This window comes from Ochotona princeps, chromosome 10 (assembly GCF_030435755.1).
Source record: "Ochotona princeps isolate mOchPri1 chromosome 10, mOchPri1.hap1, whole genome shotgun sequence".
Taxonomy (NCBI): Eukaryota; Metazoa; Chordata; class Mammalia; order Lagomorpha; family Ochotonidae; genus Ochotona; species Ochotona princeps.
Genome location: NC_080841.1, coordinates 27,830,686 through 27,857,142, shown reverse-complemented (window position 1 = coordinate 27,857,142; position 26,457 = coordinate 27,830,686). Strand labels below are relative to the sequence as shown.

The window sequence follows — 26,457 nt, the reverse complement described above, 5'->3', positions numbered from 1 at the left end:
GCAGTTCTCTGAGAGTGGCTTGAATCATGGAGTTCAAACGTCGGAAGATGACTGGGCCAAGAAACAACACAAAAAAGGAGAACAATTAGCGTGATTCCCAAATTAGTAAAGAATGAAGAAAAGGTCTTATTAGAAATAAAAGATGAAAGAGATTGTAAAAATTGATTAGCAATGCCTCCTGTGGAAATGGCCTGAAGTTGAGAGTGAGAGATGGCAGAAATCTGGGCATGTAATTCCTGGATGCTAAGAGTAGTAGAAGTGCTATTCCATACACCTTGGAGATGAGTTTTAACATCATTCCAAGAGACGTGTGAGTCATTATAAGGGAGAGGAGTGACACAGATCCACTTGTAAATACTGTGACAAGTGGCATCAAATCTGGTTTTTAAGTGTTGAATTTCATTGCCAATATAAATCACTGCCTCTTTTAATGCATTAATCTTAGCTTCTAAATTTTTATCAATACTTTCTTGGGTAAATAAGGCAAGGCTAACATTACGAGAAAGAGTATTAACGTGATGAGCTGTATGCACTTGTTGTGTCAAGGCAGTTGTTGAAGCTGCAAGAGGTCCAATAAGAGTAATAAAGGCAGTAAGATCTAGAAATAAGGAAACCACAAAGCGTTTAGGACGGGATAAAGCTGTAGAAATTGATTCCAATGCATAAAGAGCAGCATCATCATACCATGGTTCAGTCAAGTTTACAGGTAACATTACATATGAGGGCCTTCTTAAGATAACAAAAGTACCAGGCGTCAGGAAAGAATTAAGACAATTAGTAACAATACACTTAGTACAAATTACAGTGTACACAGAACCATCTCAGGAAAGCTGGAGGGAGCTTAAGGCTCCATCTTGTAAAGGAGGAATGTTACTTATCAACAGTCCTTTTGGAAGTGGCTTGAGTTCTGTGCAGAGATGTCTTCAGTGGTAGAAGGTAGTCAGCAGATGTGCACGTGATGTGTCCTCATGGCAGGTCTTGATCTTCAGATTCAGCCTTTAAAACATTTCCGGGTGGAAGTGTCTGTTGACCTCAGCAAGGGTAGCACTGAGGCTAGATAAACTCTGTTGTTTTGGCCAGAGGGAGGCAAGAAGGAGAGATAGCACCCTAGTACCTAGCTCACTATTCTTTCTCTGGGCCTCTGGGAAAGTGAGCTGTAGAGGCACTCTTTGGGATGTCAGGTTTATAAGTTAGCCATACCTATATAAATTCTGGAGATCTAACTGTATATTCTGAGAGGTCATTTGGAGTTTTAGAGAGGAAGTAGAAGAGAAGTGAAGAAAAGTTAAAAAATAATTTTAAAGATCACTCTCAGTAACAATATTAGGTGAGAACTATTAATTAATCAGCTTTAGAAAATGTTTACCCAAAGGTCTAACGTTTGCTATGAATTTAAAATAAAGGTACAACCTTAAATAGTACATAGAATGAGGAGACAAGACTATAACCTGAGTAACCTGGTTATTAAGTGAACTTGAGCGCAAGTATATGGATGACTTGAAACATTTTCAATGATAGTCTGAGATGTAAATATGTGAGCCAGAGAACAATCTTAGTTTAGGACAGAACAATAAAGTAGTTTCAGTAATGAACCTAAGATATTTAGACATTTTAAAATTATAAGTTGGCTAGAATTACCTGTTGTTCATACTAACATAGGTTTGCCACGGTTGTTCAGCCGGTTTACAAATACAGATGGAAGAGAATACAAAGTGGATTATGATAAAGATTTTACCAAGACGACTTAGGGAAGATATCAGACACGTACAGCTGTTTTTGAAATAATTTTCCTGTTATTACAAAAACAGCAAAAGTCAGTTAAAAATATAGCATTTCCTAACTAGTAAACACAAACAGTAATGTATGATAACAATTAAAACAATTTTTTGCAATAACTCTAGCTGGGAAAAAGCTCCATAAAACTAAGATCTGTCATGTGCCCATTTCTCATTTGATCTCAAGGAACATTGAGGCCAAACAGAACAGTAAAACAACAAACACACACACCCAGACACACACTTCCTTCTTCTTCTTCTTCCTTTTTTTTTTTTTTTTTTTTTTTTTTTTTTTTTATAGAGGACTGTAAAAGTAGAATTTCAAACAATTTTAACAGAAAGACATACAACAAGACAGACATAGGTGGCCACCACACTCACTCAATTTTAAAAGCTAATGGGTCATAAAGACGTCTTGTATGGACCCTGACTCAAGAAGTTGTGTTGCATCAAGCTCTCTTGAGTCCCAAAATGAGTACTCAAAACAAGCAATTATAGATGATAAGATATCTGTATATAGGCAGAGGTCAGTGCAAATCCTGCGAGCTAGGAAGCCAGGACTGGCAGTGGGGCCGTGTTAATCATCACGGTGGCCTCCCCAGAATACCAAGCCAGGCTTCAGAACTCAGGATGGCTACTATCCTCTGACTGAGGCCTCCAAAATGTTACAAAGTGCATGAGAGATCATGTCAGACAAATTTAGGATTTACTAAGGCACCTTTATAAACCAAGCTTGGTGATAGAAGTACCCATTCAAAATTAATAAGTGAAGAGTCAACAATGATAATTTAGTCTGAATAGAAACCCTGAGAGAAAAAAAATTGGTCATTATTGAAGACATTGATTTCAATTATCCCAACAATATAAATTAGCCCAAAAGACATGCAGTTAATAGCCTGGACATATTTACAAAACTATAAACATTTATCCTTTCTTGGCTTTTTGGCCTGCATTCTATTATTATTAAGCACTACTTGTCCTGGAACATTGGAAAACACACAAATTTGAATTAGACGGCTGTAAAAAAAAAAATTAGTAGTATTTTGATATGACAAAATTTTGCCCCTTTGCATCTAACAGTATCTTCAATATAATCCAAAAGCCTATTCAGTCGTTATATCTAGTAAAACAAACTTTTGAATTTTTAGATGCATATCAAGGATATTAAGACTTACATCTAGTTGAAACAGAATCTCTATGTAAAATAATATAGATTAGGTTCAATTATTGGCATTAAGTGATCACTTAAATAACTATAAAATAAGTACATAACTTTTATCAATATTAAGCAATGTGAACACAAAGATCACTTTAATATAGAATCTTATATTCTGAGACACTTCAGCAAAGTCACGTCTGGAGTTCACTGGAGCTAACCAGAAAAATTTTTTTTTGTTTTGTTTTGTTTTTTAACCAGAAAAATTTAATCATTAATTAGATAAAAACAATTAAGAGGAGATGTTATAATATTTGGTTTTAAAATTTTGTTGTTATAACAGAGGATCAGATTTTAATTCCATGAATCAATGGTGAATGTTTTAGAAAATGTTGGAAATAGTATTTTAAATACTATATATCTAAATTAAAGACTAGCAGATAAGAGTACATGGATGCATCCCATACCTGGAAAAAATTTTTAACAGTGAATTAAATGTTACTTTTATACCAGTTTATATTTGGTGTAAATGTTACACTTTTAAAGCAATGCCTTAAACAATAGCTTAAGAGTTATATTCATAAGATTCGAAAATTCAAGATAAAAATTCAATAGAGTTAAGAGAGATGTTAAGTTTGTACAAACATTATTTATAAAGTACAAGATGCTAGATATTTTTCTGTGGGCCCAGTTAGTTTATCTCCTACCCTGCCGCTTTGTGCTAAAAACAGTTGGGTGTGTGAGGCTTGACAAAGGGAAAAAAAAAGTAAAAGGTCCTGGAGAAACTGCACTTGTGGGATGAGTATCCTAACAAAGAGGAGCAGGCGGGGGTCGGGAGTGAGCGTACCTGCTGGGGGAGAAGAGAATTTAACCCTAAAGTTGCTGGGCAGGAGGAGGAACTTCTGTAGAGGATGCTTGCTGCTGCGAAATGACAGAGGGGTAGAAATGTAAAGTGGACAAAATTGTCTAGTTAGTCGATCTGGAATTCGAGTCAGCAAGTCCAAGCCCTGTGGAAAAACTGAAAGCATTCTCTCCTCCAAAAGTTAAGAGCAAATCAGGTCCTTTCCATTGGCCAGTAAGGACGTTTTCAAAATCTATGATTAGAGAAGCTATTCTGTCAGATGACCATCTGTAAAGAGTAAAGAAGTTGGTTAAGGAAACAAAAAAAGGGTTAAAAACAAAGGGGTTAATGAACAAATCTTTTGAAATATAACTGTATGACTTAACAAAATGTAAATATGACTTAACAAAATGTAGCTAACTGGTTTGAAATTGTATCTGCAAGGGTTAAGATGCTATTTGTCTTGTCTCAACCTTGGATATTAAAAAGTAAGCTGTTTAGAGCTATAAAGAATAATTATTTTATTTACATCTTTGAAAAAAGGCTTCTTATTCTTATGACAGCTCTTTATAATTAAGGTGGAGACCAAAGCACAACAAGGAGTAATAACCTTTTCATACATGGAGAGGAGATGTAGCCACTCTAAACGCCCTTGTTGCCACAAGCATCCAGTTGGAATATGAACAGTAGGTAGTATAATTAATTGCCAAGGAAAATGCAAACTTTTAATTATCATTTTCCCAATTAATGTCAGGTTTTAAGCCTGTTACTCTTCTATAGGCACAGCTTGGGTAAGATATTGCTGTCTTTTAAACCTCTGATTGTTCAAGGCCCAAGACTGGCCCCGCCAGGAGTTTCCTGACCACAGGCACTGGCCATCATGATCAATTTTAGATTTACATTTACATACTTTTGCCCAATGTATACCTCTATGACACTTAGGACTTATCTTAAGGCATTGATCCTTAGCAGTATAGGTGCCACATTTTTGAGCTAAAGGAGATGCTGTTCGGCATTGTTTTGGAAGGTGGCTGGGTTTCCCACAATTAAAACTTTTAGCATTCATTTGCTTCTGAATAACAGTGGTTTGAAACCCTGCAAGGTGAGCAGGATGTTTGAAACTCCCTATGTTACCACAAGCCTTTAGATAACCCATAACTTGTTCACCAAATTTTTGGGTATTACGTTTCCTACAATCTTTCCACATATGTCCCAATTTGCCACAATTACGACATTTAAGTCTGTTTTGCTTTAACCCATTGCTTAATGCAGCACTCAACATTTTGGTTTTGTACCTTTCAGAGACAATATCCATACATGACCCCATTACTTGGGGGGCCCAGGACAGGGGCTGCTTCCCGTTTCCCTGCTTCTGACCCTGTACAGACTGATTACTCAATTTAGATCGACTGCGAGGCAATAGAACTGTCCCATTCTTGTGGAATTTAGACTGACAAGCCTTCTGCCAATGAAATCCCTTCTCACACCGCGGACAGACAGTGCGAGGAATATTTAAATTGGGTTTAGCAGTGTCCATATAAATTTTTTCCTGTTTGAAATTTTGAGATGAGTTTCTGGCAGGACAACTGTGGCTAAAATGCCCTACTCCACCACAAGAATAGCAATTGTTTCTTTTTTTACGTCTTTGATTGCTTCTCATGTTCTTTAAAGTCTGAATCACAGTTTGACTTTGAAGAGCTGCAGCAATAGTTAACCCTTGAATGTAAGATGGAGTTACCTCGGCACAAGCTCGAACATAGTCTGACAAATTTCCTGTCCTTCTCACTGGCTGAATTAAGGTTTGGCAAGTTGAAGTAGCATTTTCAAAAGCTAGCTGTTTAACTATGAGATCTGTAGCTGTATTGTTAATTATTGTCCGGCTCACCGCTTCTGTGAGTCTAGCTACAAAATCTTCAAAAGGCTCCTCAGGCTTCTGTTTAACATTTACGAAACCTGAAGACTTTTGATCTGGAGATGGCAGGCGTTTCCATGCTCCTAATGCCAGGGAGGAGATAAGCTGTAATGTCTCCTTTGGCAGAGTAAGTTGTTCTGAAACGCCAAGATGAGTGCCCTGTCCTAGAAGCATGTCTAAGGTAAAAGAAGGTTTGCCATGCCTCACAGGTCCCTGAGACTTTACTTCTGCCTTAGCTAGTTCCTCATATTCCATTTTCCACAAAAGGAAGCTTCCTCCTGTGAGGCAAGTCTTAGCAACCTGAAACCAATCATATGGAGTCATCCACTTTGCTGCTAGTCCCTCCACCATAGTCATAGTGTACGGGGAGTTTGGCCCATAGTCAGAGACAGCATGCTTTAATTCTTTAATAAGCTTATAAGGCAATGGTTCCCATTCAGGTTCATCCCATTCATAGACAACAGGAAAACAGAAAAAATCACCTTCCTTATGTGCCTGCTGTATTGCTCCTCTAAAGCCAATCTTTGCTGGATCTGGTCTAGCTAGAAAGGACCCACAAGGCTTAGCAGAATACCTTGAAGGCTTATCATTAACAGCAGGAGACCTTTTATCATGTAATTCAGCCATTTGTCCCTTTTCACAGTCTCTAACTAGTAATCTAAATATTTCTGGCTTTAAAAAATCTTCTTCTTCATCTGTTAAACTTTCGTGATCATTGTTACAAAATTTTACGTTATTTTCAGGATGGACACTTTCCACTGAGCCATAACTAAAGCTTAAGCCTCCCTTCTCAGGATCAATAAGGGGAGTATGTTCTCTCTGCTGAGCTGAAGGAGCAGGATAAGGCTCAGGTCCCACATCTAGTGCCTGCCGTAAAACATTCCAGATGGCATATGCAGAGGATGGCATGCCCACTCTTCCATTATTCCGATACCACCTTTTCATATCATTCCCTACCTGATCCCATGTGTGTAAGTCTAAAGTGCCCTGCTCAATAAACCACGGGCTAACTTTTTGTACAAATTGTAAAAATTCTAATACCTGCTTCTTGCTAACTTTAATGTACTTCCTCTGTAAGGTATGTTTAATAATATCAGCATATAGACTTCTTTCACTAGAATCACTCTGGCCCATTTTATAGCACAGAGGGTACGCAACTTCTCAATATAAGTTCTGACTATTCACCCCTCCTAACCTGACCTTCTGTCAGGGGGTCTGCAGCACCCTGGGTGAAGTCCTATCCACGCCGTAAAGAGAAAGAAAAGACTTACCTTCGTCGAGCCCTCACGTTAGGCGCCACTTGCCGGAGTCCAGCTCCAGCCGAGAGTTCGGAGCTCGAGAAGGGTGCGTGAGATAGGCGTAGAAAGAAGAAGAGAGAAAGAAAAGAGAGACGGACCACTAGGATTCCTTGATGATTGTGGACATTGTAAGAAGGCTGTCCGCTTTATTTATACAGAAGCAGTACAAAGTTTTCTTTTAGGGGCATTTTGACATAGTTTCAGGGGGGCACAATTTACAACTTCTTGAGAAATGATTGAGGAAGGATCCCACATTCCTTGCTTATCTTGGTTTGCCAGTCTTCATCCGCTCTCCTCAGGTCTGGGCTCTAACCTTGGCGCCACCTGTGACAACCAGGCCCCTACCTTGAATTATGTATGGGTTAGTAAATCCGGGGTCTTGGTGTATGGGGATTACGGGCCATTGGCACTAAAGGCCATTAGGTCAGCAAGCTCACACAGTTTGTTATCTGAACAAGTAAAGCAAGAGTTATAACGGCGGAAAGAATTGTAATTAGCAATGAGCCAAGTTTACTCCATTTAAGTTTCAATTCTGCAATTGACAAGTGAGTGTTTCCAAAGACAATTCTACAAATTGTTTCACCTCAAGACAGGGCATTATCCATTCCAACGTTGCAGCCAAAAATTTATCAGTAGGCAACACATCGTATTCAGTAATACACTCTTACTACAATTCTTATTCTACAACTTATCCATTACTTAATGGGAGAAATACATCAAAAGAGAAAAAACAAAGAGCTAAGACAAAAGGTTCCAAACATTAAGTTCCTCTACAACTGCAGGTTCTACAACCTCATAAGTGATTAAACAATAATCAAAAGTATATCTTTGTGATGTTAGTGAAATCAGCCTATATTTCCTCTAGTTAGAAATTATGAAAGCAGCTAAAGCAACTACAGTTTCTATGTTCTAAAGAGTTGCAAGGACAGGCTAACCCTTAAGGTCACAGTAACTATATTTTTTGCTTTAGCAGGATAGCCTTTAGGGTCCCAGTAACACGATAGCCTTTAGGGTCACAGTAACAAAATAACTTTTAGGGTCCCAGTAACAAGATAGCTTTTAGGGTCCCAGTAGCTATATTTTTTGTCATGGCAGTTTTAACCCATACTCCCATCATTTCCATTAGTTTGTAAAATTCTTATCAAGCCATTTCCCAGAAAGCATGCTAAATGTCCAGGGCAGATTTTATGGCAATGGGTAGGTACACAATAAGGTGTCTGGAAACAGCATGGGCTTGATTGTACTCCTGTGTGCAGTTAAAGGCCCACTCACCAGGACATTATCAGTAACATTAACTCTCAAGCTGATATTATTTGCCAAAGCCATCTCACAGGGGCAAACAATGCCTCAATAGATTACAGGATTCTTAGTGGGGTGCTTGAGTGTCCATGCAAAAGGGTGGTGAGACTGCATCAAGGTGGTCAGAGAGAAATCCGCCGGGCCCTGCCAAACAGCTGGAAGCTCCCTGGGCCCTGCCATGCAGGGAGCTGTTCTCTTCACACCTTTGTGTCATTCACACCTACTGCACGGACCCTGGCAATTTTATGTATATTAGTCATAGCTACTCAACTGTTCCCTCTTCAGCTTTTTCAAACACTTTCAAGTAGGAGCCTTACTAAATAATTTCATGTAATTCACAACATCTAAAATAATGCCTCTGAGAATATGAGGAAAACAAATCACAATGATTTTTTCCAATTCCCTGGCACATCACCCAACACTCCTGCCAATAGGCACATCAGGTACATTCTCAAGCTGATTCTAAGTGTCCTCTAATTTCATTCCGTTCTGACTCTTTCTGCCAGGAAATGCTATTAGATCCCAAAGGTTAGGAGCTCAGTTCCACAAGATTTCACTACAGACGCCTGGATCCTACTAACCTGCTGTGAACTGGGGTTTCAACAACCCCCTCCTGTGAGCTAGAACACATAATTGTAGAGGCAACAAGCTAGTCAAATCATTGTAATTTCCCTAACCCTAACCCTAACGCATAATTGTAAAGGATGTTACAGAGGAGTCAGATGAACAACCAACTGGAAGAGAGGCTTAGAACAAGGAATAAGGGGAAGGGTGCAGAGTATGCATGCCCCTTCTTGGTGAGCCACCCTCCAAGAACTTCCGTATGTCCAACAATCCAGACTCACCCCTATCCTATACTTTGGAGTTTTCATGGAGGCTTCATTATCCAGCCATGATTGATTATAACTTGGCCGGTGATGATCAGCTCGGCCCTTCTCCCCTACACAGAGGTCAAGGGATGGGACTGACAGTCTCTCCTAGCACTGCTTTTGCTCAGGAAATTACAATGATTTGACTAGCTTGTTGCCTCGGGTTGGGGATAGAGACCAACGCATATACTTATTATTGCATAACAACATACAGGGGAGAATGTTGTCATTTCTGTTGTAATCGTTGTTAGAAACATTTATTGTGGAACACTGATGTCTCAGTGACGTAATTCTTTGTATTTTTTGGTTCAGCTGGCAGTGTTGTATCTCATTCCCCCAAGGCGGAGTCTCAGTTATAACAGATGACCCCGTGATGATAATGTTGGCATGTAGAGCCAACACTAGAGAAGGACATAGCCCTAACAATTCTCATTATGATACCATCTTTTTAAAAAAACTATATCACAGAACAACCCTCAAGAAGCTAGGACAGTGCAGACAGCCTTGTTTGTATTTTGTTGTTGCTGTACTACCAAATCATGCGTGGAGTTAGGAATTTTAAAAATGTTGGATGGCATGTATTATGACATGGTGGTTAAACCACTGGTTGGGATGCCTGAGTCCCACATCCAAATGCTGGGTTGAGTCCTGGCTATTCAGCATTTTTCTGATCCAGCTTCCTGTTAGCCCATCCTGTGAAACAACAAGTGATCACTCAGTACTTGGCCCCCTGACACTGCTTGGTTGACCTGGGTCATTGTTCCTGCCCCTGGCTTCATCTTGATTCAGCTCTGGCTGTTTAGCAGATTTAGGGTGTAACTAGTAGATGGGAGATGTCTTTCTCTTGCTTTTTGCTCTCTCTGCATTTCCAATAGATGAAAATAGATAGTTGCAAAACACAGCACATAATTATCTATTGTTTTATAACTCTAGAGAAAGGGAGGGACCCACTTTAGGCTTTGGGAGACAGAATGATGGGAGAAAGCAAACGAGATGCTAGCCTGGTATAGCTGTGAGCACATTTGTTCTGGGCTCTCTCCCCTTATGGCCGCCATGTTTGGAGGACTCAGCGTTAAGTGTGACATTGTCAGACACCTTTGGAACTCATTTCTCACCCATAAACACAAAGAGGTTAGTGTGTAGTGATCTGATGTTTGTCTCATGCTACATTCTCAGTCTATTAAAGTATTTCATTTCATCAGTTAAAAACCAGTTTAATATGCTGATATGAAAGAATGAATATGAATTTTGCATGCAGTTTAATCCCTTGATGCTAATGCTTGCTACTTTAGGCAAGAGGAAGTATTTCAGAAATGAAGATGAAAGCTCTTAAATATCTACAGGGGAAAGGTAGTTATGGTGGTATGGAGCACATGTGCTATGCCTGGGTTGGCCAATAGATTTAGCCACTTATGCTTGAATGAAGTATTTAAGTTATAACTAAATCATTGTGAGCTTGTATTATTGATAGGGCAGTAACTTCTATTTTTCCTTTATACCTAGGTAGTATAGGTTTATTCAGATTTTTGTTATTAATGAAGCTGTTAAGATATGACCATTCTTTTCTAGAGTTGTGCATGTGAACTAAATGAAAAAAGTTCTCATCACATTAATAAAAGTCCAGTTGCCTTTAAAAAAAAAAAAGATATGACCATTCTGTTAAGTACCACTTGCCTTCTAGTAATTGTTGTCTTAGTCTGGACTTTTTGTCAGTATTCCATATTTGGCATGACATGAAGTTGATTACATGACACTTGGGATACAATTTAAATTCTCAGATATATGTATAAAGATATCTTAAACGTGTAGATTCTTGTTGCAATTTGGTGTAGTGAGAATATACATATAAATGTAAAATTTCAGAAACATTGCCTTCTAATTATGAAAATTGCTCATTATCTTTTTTCTAGGCTTTGGAAAGCATTTTGGCAAGTGAACGATTACCATTTTCTTGCCTTAGAAACATCACCCAGACATTAATGGACACTTTGAAAAACCAAGGTAATAGAAATGTATCATGAAAAATAAAAAAATTTAAAAATGCATTAGGCAGTACAAAATTTATAAAATAGATATTTTACCTAACTGCAAGTTAAGCTGCCACCTGGGAATGCTGTTTCAAATCCTGGTTACTCTGCTTCCAATCAGGCTACCTGCTAATGCATCCTCAGAGGCTGCAAATGATGACTCGGGCTCTGTGCCCAGCCATCCAAGTGAGAGTTCTAGGCTGGATGGAGTTCTGGCTGCTGGTTTTGCCTGGTTCAGTCCTGGCTATTGTAGGCATTTGGGAAATGAAAATGTGAATTAAATATGACTCTTCACTTAGTAGCTCTGCCTTTCAAATTATAAATAGGAAAAAATAAAATAAATGGGAATTTTAAAAAATGCCATATATTTTTAAAATACACTGTTTTTAAATATATACTTCCATCCTTCAAAGCTTCATGAACAAATTACTGAACTACCAAAGTTTATCAAGTAAAAATAATCTTATGACGATCCTTACAATGTCCCTTTCTACTTTCAAAAAAAAAAAAAAAAAGAAAAGAAAAAAATGGGGCAGTTTTCATTGGCTGCTTTTTTTTCTTCAAGGTTTATTTATTTATTTGAAAGGCAGAGAGAGTAAGAGAGAGAGCTTTGATCTGCTGGTTCATTCCCCAGATGGCCACAATAGTTAGGGCTGGACCAGGCTGAAGCCAGAGCCTAGGACAGATAGGATCTCCTCCCCGGGCTGTAAGGCGGAAAAAAAAAAAAAAAAACATAGTTTCTTTTCTGCTGCTTTTGTAAGAATATTGACAGGGTACTGAGGTCTGAAAGCAGAGCAGCCAAGACTTGAACCACGTGAACCAGTGTTCACAACTGATGATGTTGCTGCAAGTGTTGGTTTAACACACTGAACTATAATGCAAGTGTCAAAGTTGTGTTATCTTTAGCCACAATGAGTAAGAACCAGGCAACTTTGTTAACTTTGTTTTTGGGTGTCCTTGATATGAGCATAAAGAAAATAGTTCTTTCCTTTTTGTCTTTTTTTCCCTATTCCTACTAGAGCATTTTATTTCATTTAAAAGGTTAGATTTTTATTGTAATGGAAACATTACCTTTGTTTTGAAAATATGGTATAACTTCAGGCATCCCAGTATTTAATATAACAAAACATCAGAAAGTAATACAATAGTAAGAGATTTAATGAAAAGAAACCTACCTATCAGTCTGTTAAATTTTAATGCCTAATTATTTTTGCTTCTGCTTTTTAGAGCTTGAATCTGTTGATGAAGGATTGCTACAGTTTTGTGCCAATAAACTGAAATTACTGCATCTCTATGAATCTGTCAATCAATTAAATTCCCTTGATTTTCATTCTGACACACCATTCTCTGATAATGTGAGTAACCCAAAGTTTAGTGTTTTCTTTTTTTCAAGGATTTATCTGTTTTTACTGGAAAGCAGTTTTACAAAGAGAAGGAGACACAGAGAGAAAGATCCCCTGTCCACTGGTTTACCCCCCAAGTAGCCGCAACAGCAGGAGTTGAGCCAATCCTAAGCCAGGAGCCAGGAGCCTCCTCCAGGTCTCCCATACTGTTGCAGGGTCCCAAGGCTTTTGGCCATCCTCGACTGCTTTCCCAGGCCACAAGCAGAGAGTTGGAAGGGAAGTGGAACGATGGGGACAAACAAGGGCCCACATGGGCTCCCAGCGCATGCATGGCTAGTACTTAAGGCACTAGGCCATCACATGTGCCCTAAAGCTTAGTTTTATATAAAAGAAGTTCTCATTTTTTTAGTTTTTAAGTTAGTACTATACAGGTTTTTTAAGTTTAGTATGTTTTCTTTACAAACTCCTGTGCTGAGTCTTTGTGCCTTGCTATTATTGGGTTTTTTATATTTACACAAGAGTATTATATTTTGTTAATCCACTTTTATTGCCCTTGAATCATTTGGTGATGTTCAATTATTTCTTCAAGGTAGCATCTTATAAAACAACTTCTTAAAACAGGATTTGTACTAAACTGAATTAAACAATGCTGTGTTTTAAGGCAAAACAAGTGATTTTTCAAAATGTAAAACACCAGTTTTTCTGTTATTAAATTCATACAGCTTCCTCATTTGTGTACTGAAATAAAATATAGTTTAAGATACTCTTTTTATGCCAAAATATTAAAAATAATTATAAGATATGTTTTTATAATGTTAGTACCCTTTTTGCAAAATAGAGTGACAGCTCCTTATATAATCTCTTTGCAGTGCAGTGCTGTTTACTTCTCGGGAGGGTGCCCAGCATTCTTGACTTTCCTACAGAGATCTCAAGTTTTGCTTAGTGGGAATAGGATCAATTCGAGTCCTCTTCGCGGGTTCCTGTGTGACACCGGGCAGTTTCCTTGGCCTCAGGACTCATGTCTTCTATTTGTCTGAAAGAAACAATTGTCAACTTGAAATTCATGACTTGTCAAGTCACTGATAATTTTTAATTATCTAGAATGTTTGAAGGGATTAAGCTGGGAGCATTTAATTTTAAATTTACAAACATATGAATAAAAAAATTTTAGAAAAAATGAAAGAGTTTCTCTGTAGTGGAAACATTCGCCACACTCTATCTTTTCTTTTACTTTTGAGATGATATACATCTGTGCATGATAGTCCCAAGCCATTATAAATGATCACACAGCTTTTTAAGGATCTTTCGGATTTCTGTCTACTAAGCAATAGTGTAAAATCATTTTAACTAATCAGAAAGTCCAAGCTGATTAAGTGATGACCACGGGATTGCCTCTATACTTAGCATTTTCTTCCAGTTCAGAAGAATCACAAAATTAATAATCAATTGGCAAATTGATTTTTTTAAGAATTAAAACTCTGTTTTGCTCTGGACCCATTTGGATGCTTCAGAAAACATGCTGTTGGGTCTAGGCAGAATGGTTGATTTTGTACATAAAAAATTATAATTTGAAAAAGTTCATTTTTCCCATTTGAAGGACATAATACATAAAAAGTCACATGTAAGTTTAGTGTATGGAAGTATGAATATGTGTTTTATAGCATTTTGTGGTTTACTTTTTTAAAAAAATAGTATTCTAAATTAAATAAACAACACTTGATTAAGAATGCAGCTTAAGGTTCTTGATGGGTAAGGAAGATTTGCTTGCTAAGGGAAATGTATGATCTTTGACTGTGCAAGTGTATTTGTATACATGTCCCTAATTTAGAAAAGTGATAGTAGTGTCAGGAAATGTTTCTGAATAAATGCTGTGGGAAAATAATTCGAGGGGTGGCAGGTTCTGTCTGTGACTTTTCAGTCTTGGTATCCCTGAGTCATATATTTACAGATGTAGATATAATGGGAATCATATCCTTATGTTTTTATTATGAAGCTTTTATACTGCTTTGTTTAGTAAATAAACTTTGATTTCAAGTAGTTCTTTACTTTCCTTACAATGACAGGAGCTGCAATAGAATCCATTGTAGTCTTTATTCAGAGGACACAGTATGATGTTTCTTAAAAATGTCTTCAACTTCCAACATTTTGCAAGAGTAATGGACTAACGAAGGACCTAAAATGATGCTTTTTAGTATGCAGTGTTTTGAGATTAGTTCACTTTAATCTCCCACTAAGCAGAACGCATTATAGCTATTATATTATTTTAAAAAGTCGAGTTTTACTTGCAGCCTTGAGTTTCAATTCAGATAATGGAGTTGGTACATAAGGTTGAAACTGTGGTAAAAGACAGTCGGTGCATACTTTTTTTTTCTGTTTTTAAGGACTTGGCTGTGTTGCTAAGGTTGGATGAAAAAGAGTTGCTTAAGCTGCAGACATTGCTAGAGAAATACAAGCAAGAGAATACCAGGACTACTGTGCGATTTTCTGATGCTGAGGATGGAGTGTTGCCTGTAAAAACATTCCTGGAATATTTAGAGTATGAGAAAGAAGTGCTCAATGTAAAGAAGATAAGTGAAGAGGAATATGTGGCTTTAGGTAGGTGAAAAATAAACCGCTTCTGAATCCTTCCTCTTCTCAAAGGAATCCTGATGGGAGTATTCAGCATCTCAGAAATGTGGTTTGTTTTTAAATTAACTAAAGAATTGAATGTGTATTGTTTATTCAACATAAGGTAACCCTGATGCAGCGTCATACAAGGTGTATCATACTAATAAGTACATTGAGGCTATAATGTTAGACATGAAATTATTGCTTTCTGCTGTATAAGTAAATTGGACCCTTGTTTTGTCGTCTCATGATGTTTTATTCCTCTGGAGGTCTAGATTGCAATGTAGGAAAAGATTATTAGTCGTAGGAAAAGATTATTAATCATTGACTAATGTGTTTTATTTTTGTACTACTAGGAAGTTTCTTTTTTTGGAAGTGTTTACATGGAGAAAGCTCAACTGAGGAAATGTGTCGCACTTTGGAGTCTGCGGGACTTAGCCCTCAGCTGTTACTGGTAAGGTTTTATTGCTAGATGGTATTCTTTTGGCATGTCATAGAATGTACAAGAGAACCTTCAAAAAATGATCAAAGAAACTTGTAATCATCATACTTAGAATGTTTTTTGTTCCCTATGCATTTAAAAATTATGTGTTTATTTCATTTGAAAGACAGTGCAAAGCCAGGGAAAGATCCAAGTGCCACATCCTTTTCTCTCCAATCCAGCCTGCAGCCCACTGGCTGGCCTTTTACCAGTCTGCAGAGAATCCATGCTTACATAGTAACTCAAAAATTGCTTACGTTAAGTGATGAGGAGTGGGAGTGTGACATAGAGGTTAAGTCACCACTTGGAACACTCACAGCCCTTTAAGAGGGCTTAGTTGGAGCCCCAGTTCACCTTCCTGCTGATACTCACCCTGGGAGGACGCAGCTGACTCAGCTAGTTGGAATCCTGATCTCCAGCTCCACCTCCTTCCCATGCCTGGCTACTAGGGAGTGAATCAGTTGATGATTGCTCTCTCTCTGTCTTCCTCTCCTGTACCCACCGCTGCCATCTGTCTGTCTCTATGCCTTTCAAATAAAACATTAAATAAATAAACACTTTTTAAAATATGCGCTTTCCTTTAAGCATACACACACACACACACACACACACACACACACGGAAGAAGAGATATGAACAGTGAAAATCAGATGTTCCACAGGTAACATTCTCCGGTTTTGTCCCACACATTATTTAATGTAACAATAACCACTTATTTTGCAGCCCAGAAAGTTGCACCGTCTGTATACATACCTGAATTCTCTAGAAAAGTGCAACATTTTGTCTGTGTTAGATATGCCTGTAGACTTACAGAGCTTTAATTTTATTTCAGTCTCTGCTCCTGAGTGTTTGGCTTTCTAAGGAAAAAGATATTTTAGATAAACCGCAGTCTGTCTGCTGTCTTCACACGATGCTGTCCCTCCTGAGCAAAATGAAAGGTAGGACGCTGGGGTGTGTGATTGCCGGGCAGCCTCGGGATTTGGGTTGCTGCTCTTGGAAACAAAGAAGAGATACAGGAAGAGGAGGTAGGGTGGTTAGTTAATCTTAACAATAGAAGACCATAGTGTAAAAACATTTTCCCCTGGATATTCGTTCATGATTTGATTAAGCTCTTAGTGTATTTGAAGTACACTTTAATCAAGACAATTATACATTTATGCTGTTTGTTATTAAACTCACATTTTGTGGAATTAACAATGCATTTTTTGTAAGGTGAATTGAATGATTTCTAGGGAGGTAATATTTTTCTTATTTTTGATCTGATTATCAGAATGTGATTCTGTGTTTTGAAGTAATCAGTTATGCTTTTCAATAATAATGAAAATATTCCAGGTGGGGTTTTTATACTGACTCAGAGGCAGGATGACAGAGCACAAATAAATGGGATGTAAATGCTCTGAATAAGATAGCTATTTTCCAGTTCATTCAGAAACATAAGGCTAACATTTTTAACATGAAAGACTAGACCAAAAAAAAAAAAAATAAATCAGCCAGGTAAGAATTTTTTGGAATTTTCTCCCTCCCCCACAGTGGCCATTGATGAGACATGGGATTCCCAGTCTGTGTCCCCTTGGTGGCAGCAGATGCGCATGGCCTGTATTCAGTCTGAGAACAATGGAGCTGCTCTGTTATCTGCACATGTTGGGCATTCTGTTGCTGCACAGATATCAAACAATATGGAAGAAAAAAAAGTAAGTGGGGGAAGGTGCAGCTTAAATCTGTATCCAGTGAGTTAAGCCACTCTTTCCTGTTCTGAAAGCACATTATCTTCATTATCATGAAACATCTAGAATTTCATATACGTGTCCAGTGAGCTGTTTGCCTGGAGTTTTTTGGGAGGAGGCAAGAAAAGAGGTACCACTAACTTGTCTGCTCACGTGCTGTGCATCCTTGGCTCTACCTGTGGCCCCTGGCTTGCAGAAAAAGTGGCTGAAGGTGCCAAAGAACTGACTTTCTGCTAGGAGCTGGGGACTCGTGACAAACCCCGGTAAACTGAGTCGCTGACTGGATTCCTCATCTACAAGAGATTGAGTTGGGCCCAGCACGATGGCCTAGTGTCTAAATCCTCACATTGCATGTACCAGGATCCCAAATGGGCACCACTTAGTGTCCCAGCTCCCTGCTTGTGGCCTGGGAAGGCAGTCGAGAACAGCTCAAAGCCTTTGGACCCTGCACCCACATGGGAGACCCAGAGGAGGCTCCTGGCTTCAGATCGGCTCAGCTCTGGCTGCTTCAGCCACTTGGAAAGTAAACCAGCAGATGGAAAATCTATCTCTCTGTCAATTCTTTTCTTTATAAATCTGCCTTTCAAACAAAAATAAGTAAACCTTTATTTATAAATAAATAAAAGAGATTGATGTAAGACTGTTGTTACTCAGATTTTCTCTGGTTCTAAAGCTCCATGAATATTTTTCCCCTAGAATTGAGTAGCTGTAATTTTGTTTTATTGGAAAGTCAGATATAAACAGAGGAGAAGAGAGGGGAAGATCTTCAGTAAGCTAACTTCTGTCCACTAATTCAGTCCCCAGGTGGCCACAACGGCTGGAACTGAGCCAATCCGGAGCCAGGAGCTACTTCCGGGTCTCCCACATGAGCACAGGGTTCCAAGGCTTTGGGCCGTCCTCAACTGCTTTCCCAGGCCACAAGCAGGGAGCTAGATGGGAAGCAGGGTGATCGGGTTTAGAACCGGTGCCCATATGGGATCCCAGTGCATGCAAGCCAAGGACTTCAGCCACTAGGCTACCACTCCAGGCCTGGCTATAATGTTTTGTAGTGATACCTGCCTTTACAAGCTTTTCTCATCTCCTGGGGATGCAAATTTTTATTAGAAATAGCCTAACATCCCTCGTATCTTGGGTGAATCAAACAATTTTATTTCTGGCAAGATACTGCTTTAAGTTAATAAGACACCTACATGGGAATGATTCACTTAACATTGCCATCTCAGTAATTGTAGGCTACATTTAGTAACACCAGCTTAATACATGATAGTAATAGAGGGGAGAATTAAGTTACACTTTTTATGTTGGCAAGTATATTCTAAGGAAATGTCAGTATTTTGATTGGTATCCATAGAAAAAGGTGAGGCCCTTGTCATGGTGGGGCAGAAGACTCATTACTGCAGGGCTTCCTGTAAATGTCTCGATCCATCATCCTTACTCCTGAGGCATCAGGCTACTGCTAACCCTCACATTTCCTCCAGGCCAGAAATAGTCTTTGTGAAACAGTTCCTGTATGTTGTTGCTTTTTGATGTCTCCTTACTGTCCAGAGGCTTTCCGAGACTCACCAGTGTGTTCTGTGTTAGTTTTCCCAAACAGCCTTGGGTTCTGATTCGGAGGCCCTCACTGATTCCTGGGAAGCCCTTTCCCTTGACACTGAGTACTGGAAGCTCCTGCTGAAACAGCTGGAGGACTGTCTCATCCTCCAGACTTTGCTTCACAGCAGAGGGAGCCCTGCGGCCTCCAAAACATCAGTGCTGCAGGCTGAGCCACTTCCAAGGCTTTCTGTGAAGAAATTACTAGAAGGAGGAAAAGGTAAGGCAAATTGTATTTGAGCATCTGCATCTACATGTTTATGTTTTGAAGTGAAATGACTTGAAGGAATGGGGAAAGATTTTAAAAATAAAATAATCCTCTGTTTTCTGCAAGTCTGATTTTGTCCATTCTCTGTTCAGGAAGCCCCGTGTACTGCCAGCTGCCTTGCTGCATAAGCAGTTATTCTTAAAGTATGTTGGAGGACCTCAGGAGTCCTCCCTTTGCCAACTGTATGAGGCCAAGTTTTCCTCATCAGTTCTGGCCATAGCAGATCACTGATTGGAGGAAAATTAAGATAGAAGGCAGATATTAACTAGATTTTCAGAATTTTAATCTTCTCACCATATAGGAAGTTGAACATTTGGGACACTGCTAAGATATTACCTAGGACATCTGCATCCCATTTCTGAGTGCTTGGATTCAAGACCTGACTACTGGTTCTGGTTTGCTGCTCACGCAGCCCCTGGGAAGCAGCAGGTGATGGCTCAAGTACGTGGGTCACTGCCAGCCATGTCAGGGCTTGGATTGAATTTCATGCTCTGGGCTTTTCCGTGGCCTGGTCCTGGGTATTACAGGGAGTGAACCAGTGGATGAAAGATCTCTTTCTGCCTTTCTCATGTTCTCACTACCTATCTGTCTTTCAAAAAAAGCAATTTATATTTTGGATACATATATGTGTGTGTATATATATACGTGTATATATATACACACACATATATGTATGTATGTTGTAGTTTTCATTGTGGAGATCTTTTACATCCTTGGATAAATTTATCCCAAAGTATTTACATTCTTTGTAGCTGTTGTGAATATTATTAATCTTATAAATTTTCTTTTTCAACCATGTTTTTGTCTGTATAAAAGCTATTGATTCTTGTGTGTTTATTTTATATTCTGACACTATCAGATTCCCTTATGAGTTCCATTAGTCTGTTAAGTGTGGAGTGATTTTGGTTTCTCTAGGATGATGTCGTCTGCAAACAGTGATAATTTGACTTCCTCCTTTGCTTACTTGTGTTCCTTTGATATCTTTTCCTTGGCTACTGACTCTGGTTTAAGCTCTAGAACTATGTTAAATAGAAATGTTGTTAGGTGGACATTCTTGATCTCAATGGAAATTTTCAAATGTTTCCCCATGTAATTTAATGCTGGTATTGGGTTTCTCATGTATTGCCTTGATTGTGTTGAGCATTGTTCCTTCTATATCCAGTTTGCTTAAGATTTTTATCATGAAGGGATATTGTATTTTATCAAATACTTTCATCTATAAAGGTAATTAAATTACTTTTTCCCTTCAATTTATTCATGTAATGCATTACATTTATTGATTAGTGTATTTTGAGCCATCCCTACATACCAGCATAAATCCTACTTTGTCTGGGTGAATGATCTTTTTGATATGCTGTTGGATTTGATTACTTAGTATTTTGTTGAGGATTTTTGCATCTGTATTCATTAGGGATGTTGGTCTGTAGTTCTCTGTGTTGTTTCTGGTTTTATTGATGCTGACCTCATAGAAAGTTTGGGAGGATTCCTGTCCCTCTAGTTGTTTTGAATAGTTTGAGAATTGGAATTAGTTCTTCAAAAGCTTGGTAGAATTGGGGTTGGTGCGGTGGCTCAACAAACTAATCTTCTCCCTATAAGCACTGGAATCTCTCATGGGCACCAATTCACATTCCAGCTGTTCCACTTCCCATCCAGCTCCTTGCTTGTGACCTGGAAAAGTGGTGGAGGATGGGCCAAGACCTTGGGACGCTGCACCCACCTGGGAGACCCACAAGAAGCTCTTGGCTCCTGGCTTAGGATTGGCTTAGCTTCAGCCATTGTAGCCGTTTGGGGACTGAACCAGTGGATGGAAGATTTGTCTCTCCTCTCTAAATCTGCCTTTCAAATTAAAATAAATCTTAAAAAAGTTTGGTAGAATTAGCAGTGAAGCCATCCAGTCATGGACTTTGTTATTGGGAGGATCTTCATTACTGATTCAGTCTCCTGTCTTGGTTGTCTTTCATTTGTAATTTAAATTAAGTATTTTACAAATATTTTCATTTTTCTTTGTCAGTCAAAGTGAATTTTAAAGTGTAGACATGCAAAGTATGGTATCCAGACTTGTATGCATATGTATTTATATTAACTAATATTTTCTGAGAATAAAAAGTTCCTGAGATAGCAAATAGCTCTGAGGATGAGAGATGGGTAGTAATACTACTGTTAATCTCGTCGCTTTGAGGGATCATTTTCAGGCTCAGACCTGACTGTGTCAGTTAGATCTCTTCATGAGGAAAAAAGGCTCAGACACTTTTTTGGCTATCTTTGAAGACATTGTTTCCTATGTGTTGTTTCTTCTGATTAAATCATTCAATGACTCGTTGATCAAACAGTAGCATCATTTTCTTCAAGAAGATTCTTGATTTTCATTTATTCAGCTACATGTTAGTCATTTAGTAGCATGTTATTTAACTTCATGATGTTGTTAATTTCTTTTTTCTCCCTGATGTTGATTTTGTTTTGTGGCTTTTCATTTAAGGGGATATATAGTAGCTGTGTAGTGGAGACTGTCGTATCTAGTAACATGTCATTTAACTTCATGGCACTGTAAATTTCTATTTTTCTTTCTGTTGTTGATTTTATATTATGACTTTTTATTTAAGGAGATGTACAGTAGCTGTAAAATGGAGACTAACATCCAGATGTGAGGAAACAATGTAGTATGCATTTCTACTTCCAGACAAAGATGGACTTAACAATGAAACTGTTTACTGTATCTTGACAATAGGATGCTGGACTCTGTGCCATTGTCCATGCCTGCAATGATGGACATATGACTGTGTACGAAGAACTATATTTTAGTAATGATACAGAGGAACTAGGTGGGAGGGAGGGAATTGGGGAGGGGATAAGGGAAATTCCAGGAGCCTATGGAACTGTATCATAAAATGATAATAATAATAAAATGTAAAAATAAATTTAAAAAAAGAATTTCCATTTTCTGTCTTGTCTCCAACTCTAGGGGGCATTGCAGACAGTGTGGCCAAGTGGATATTTAAACAGGACTTCAGCCCTGAAGCATTAAAACTGGCTTCTAAAGAAAAAGACGTAGAAAATGCAGATGAACCCAAAGAAGGTATTAACAGAGGTTTCCTTGAGTTGTCAGAGGTGGAGATGGACTTAGGAGCCATACCAGGTGATACACACATAATGAGAAATATGAAATCCAGAGCTGGGAGATGGGGCTGAGGCTTCCTCAGGGAAAGAGTAACGTCATCACTCTTGTGACTTTCAGACCTGTTGTATTTAGCCTATGAGCAGTTTCCTTGCAGCCTTGAGCTGGATGTGCTGCATGCCCATTGCTGCTGGGAGTATGTTGTTCAGTGGAATAAAGATCCAGAGGTAAGATTCTCAGTATTCCTTTTGGGCTAATTCTGTGTCTGTGCTCAGGATGTGGCTGTGGGGAGGAGTATTTACTAAACTTGATCAACACTGACTTTTTCCCTTGTTGCAGTGATTCCGGTAGATCTTTTTCATATAATACTTCTTAATAATCCTCACAAGAATCCACGAAGTATACCTATTATCATTAACTCTACCCTGGAGAAGAAAAAACTAACTCAAAAAGTTAATTTCCTTGTTTTTCGATAGATTGCCAAATAAATGTAAGGATTTTAGAATAGGTTCTGCCTTGCCAGTGTGTTGTATTACTAGTTAAATAGGGCAAGTTTTTCCTCATTATTTCCTAATTTCCTCAAGAGATGGCTCCTGTAGGTTGCTGTTAATATCATAGTCATCACAACGAAAGCTAAGATCCCGATGTTAGCCTAGTGTCTGATTGTCCAGATGTTAGCCTAGTGTCCGATTGTCCAGATGCTAACCATGTCCGATTGTCCAGATGTGCATTGACTTGTTTCTTTCTCAAACCCGCCTCGGAAGAACAATCACAAGAGCTGTGTCATGTGCAGGGTTGAACTTTGTCAAGCACCATTTCTACTACTAGTGATAGCCACCATTTCTCCCCAGGCACTGGAGAGATTCCAGTCTTAGATCTGGATCCCAGGTGAATGGCTGACTGAATCTCTGTTTCCACATTCCTTCTTCTCTTTTGTAATGAAGATGCCAGCCAATCTTTCCGGGTTGATGCCAGGATAAAATAGATGTAAATTATATGGTGAATATTCCATTCTACATATACATCCTTAACTGGGCCTTCTTAGTATTCGAGTAAATTATTCTTCTCAAAACAAAATTCTTTGTCCTTATATCAGGTTGCATTCTTGCAAAAAGAAAAATCTCATAAATACACCAATTATCATTTATATACATATATATACATATATACGTATATATGAACTTTACTGACATTCTTCCTTCCTACGAAAATAATTATATATTCATATACATATTAAAGGGAGACATGACAAAGCAAGTGATTTAAGTCAAAAAATATTCTTTGGTCAATTAAAATATACTTTGGCCAAAATATGAGTTTAAGGCAGAGTATCCCCTCAGTGTTCCTCAAACCAAACTCTTCAGTGGACTACAGTCACAACTGTGGTTGCTTTTGGACTCCCTTGAATATTTTTTCTATCCCATGAGAAGAAATGTTAGAACTAGAATGACATAATTTGTAAAATAGGAATGAATTCAAGTTAAATGAACAACATTTCAGAAGAAAATGCTACAGCATTCATTAATAAAGAATGGTAACTTGCATAGTGAACACAGAACTGGCATCAAGTCCCACTGCCATTGCTTATACAAGTAGCCAGTACGTCATAGCACACAGAAAATGTGACCTTTGGAAATGATTCTCAACCTTGTGTCAATTTTCTCCTAACATGGGGAGTATAACACCAGTTATCTTCCAAAGTTACAGAAGCTCATAGAGAAAATGCACGTGTACACTTGACATTTTGGCTGTGGTCACCACTGAGCATTGGAGAATTACCTACAATGAAAATAAATGACTGCTTTTTGCTTGGTTAAGTATAAGATGGAGCATCTCTATGTTCCATCCAATGCTAATTTGAGATCTTCACACACACTGCTTTGTGTTAGGCTCAACACTGTTGAAATTTTCCTTGGAGAATTTCCTACATCAGTATGTGCTGTGAATGATGATGTGTTATGTGTACAGATCACAGAATTCTTTAGCAAAGACCTGGATGTTTTCATCAGCATTACGTGCTAACATTTGGCATTTTCTATGTGCATTTCCTCAGTTAGAAAGAGCTAAATTTCAGGTATTCCATCTAATATTTTACATTTCCTTCTCCGCTTTTGCTCCTTGCGCTTTCCACTACCATAATATGTAACTGATTTGTCATTTATTTTCTCTCTTCCTTGCTGGAATAAAAGCTCCATAAAAGCAAGGATTGGATGTGCTGTGTTCAATATAGTATGCTTGGTGCCTGAAGCATAACCAGGTGCTTGGTGGAAGCTCAGTAAATATGCTGAGTGAAAAAGTGAATGAATGAATTGTTTCTGTAAAAGTAAGTCATTACATTCATGTCTGTTGAATTGATTTACTAGGCAGAACACTGCTATGACATACAAATCACAATGAAGTTATGTGTTAATCCAGGATATGAAAATTCTTTTCAGAAAGTAATCATTATATGCATTGAAGGGACAACTTGAAGGGACAATTCTTACCAGATGTTACTTATCTAATATTTTCCACGTTCTTATTGCAACATTCTTCATTAACTTTCTGCAGAAATTAATGTATGAAGTCTTCATTGATATATAAACACCCAGTAAATGAAACTGGTAAATAATTTTTATTTTTCCCTTCCTTTTTTCCCTCTGGATGTAAGGAAGCACATTTTCTTGTTAGGTCAATAGAACACTTGAAGCACATTCTTAACGCACCTGTTCAGAATGGTAAGTAGACAGATGTTAAATATATCATTGATTAGTTCTAAAGAGGCATCCTGATTAACAAATAGGGAAAAAGTTTTCTAATTAATTGCCTGTCACTTACATATGAGTTTCCTAGGGGTTGCTATATGCTAAGTAATGGCTGTTTCAGTTACCTGGAAAACTGCTCTCCGGAAAGAAGTCAGGGAGCTAGCAGATACCATCATCTCTGTCCTTTGGCTAACTATTATTCCCAGGAGTAAGCAAAGGAACTACTGTGCAAGAATCATTGAGGCCTTCAGTTCACAGGTAGAGAAAAAAAGAGGGATGAGCTTCTCAAGCTGTAATTCTGAATAAGAAGGTAGTTAGTTAAAAACGTAAGACTGGATCCTAAAAACCATCTGTGTATTTAATTCATATGTTCTCTTCTGGCTACTATACCATAAGGACTGCTGAAAGTCCCTTGACAAAATGTTACCAGTTATTATACAGAACTTAGAAACAGCCTATTCCACTTAACAGTAGTAAGAATTGAGAGCAACATTAAGCTAGTTAGCGGTCAGTAACGGGTGAGAGTAGGTGTTGGGCTGGTAAGAAGGGGTATCACATTCTTTTGTCTGTGCATGTTCTAGAGCAGCTAATTCTTTACCTTCTTGTAAACCTTTCATTATGCATATTGGCTATTTGCACATACTCTGATTCAGCCCACTTCTGACTTCTATTAAAGATAGAGATTCCCTTAACTTTATTACATAAGATAAAAAATATGACACCTAAATAAACATCCCATATATAACTTAAAGAACATAGTGTGATGAATGTGACGCTGTGTTTACTGTTATATTCTGTTCACCACTTTACTTTTCCTGTACAGGCATTGCGCTGATGATGTGGAACACATTCTTAGTTAAAAGGTTTTCTGCTGCTGCATACTTGATGGATAAGGTAATTTTAAACTTCATGTACTAACTTCTTGTTTATCTGTGCACAAATTAAAGCTATAGTTCAAAGGTTGGGGGGAAGCATTGTGGTACAGCACATTAGGTACCTGACTGTGATGCTGGGTTTATGATTCATTTTAATGCTAGTTCAAATTTCTGTTGCTCCATTTCTGATCCAACTACTTGCTAATCCATCTGAAGCAGAAGGTGACCCAAGTGCTTGGGTCCCTGTCAACCCAGATAGGAGGCTCAGAGGGAGCTGCTGACTCCTGGTTTTGCTTTGGCCTATCCCTGATCATTACAGCCATTTAGGGAGCAAACCACCAGATGAAAGCTCTCTTTCTGTAACTTTGACATTCAGATAAATGAATATTTAAAAAATTTTTTAAAATTAAGTCATAATACTGAACTTCAAACAACTCATAGTTTAAAAGATAACTATATAATTAAGAGAGTGTTTGGGGGACAAAGAAAAAGTAAATACTCGAATTTTAGTATGTAAATATACATGAACCAGTAAA

The 26,457-nt window shown here is 38.2% G+C and overlaps 1 protein-coding gene across 1 annotated transcript in view; it reads left to right on the top strand.

The window, feature by feature from the left end:
* RAB3GAP2 (RAB3 GTPase activating non-catalytic protein subunit 2) overlaps window positions 1-26,457 on the top strand; it is a 94,309-nt gene that overhangs the window by 58,229 nt on the left and 9,623 nt on the right. The window contains exons 18-28 of the mRNA XM_012931010.3: window positions 11,061-11,151; window positions 12,405-12,532; window positions 14,902-15,115; window positions 15,484-15,581; window positions 16,441-16,546; window positions 17,139-17,299; window positions 18,914-19,142; window positions 22,150-22,323; window positions 22,423-22,529; window positions 24,953-25,019; window positions 25,870-25,940. Coding sequence (XP_012786464.2) covers window positions 11,061-11,151; window positions 12,405-12,532; window positions 14,902-15,115; window positions 15,484-15,581; window positions 16,441-16,546; window positions 17,139-17,299; window positions 18,914-19,142; window positions 22,150-22,323; window positions 22,423-22,529; window positions 24,953-25,019; window positions 25,870-25,940 — 1,446 coding nt within the window. The remainder of the gene's footprint in view (window positions 1-11,060; window positions 11,152-12,404; window positions 12,533-14,901; window positions 15,116-15,483; window positions 15,582-16,440; window positions 16,547-17,138; window positions 17,300-18,913; window positions 19,143-22,149; window positions 22,324-22,422; window positions 22,530-24,952; window positions 25,020-25,869; window positions 25,941-26,457) is intronic.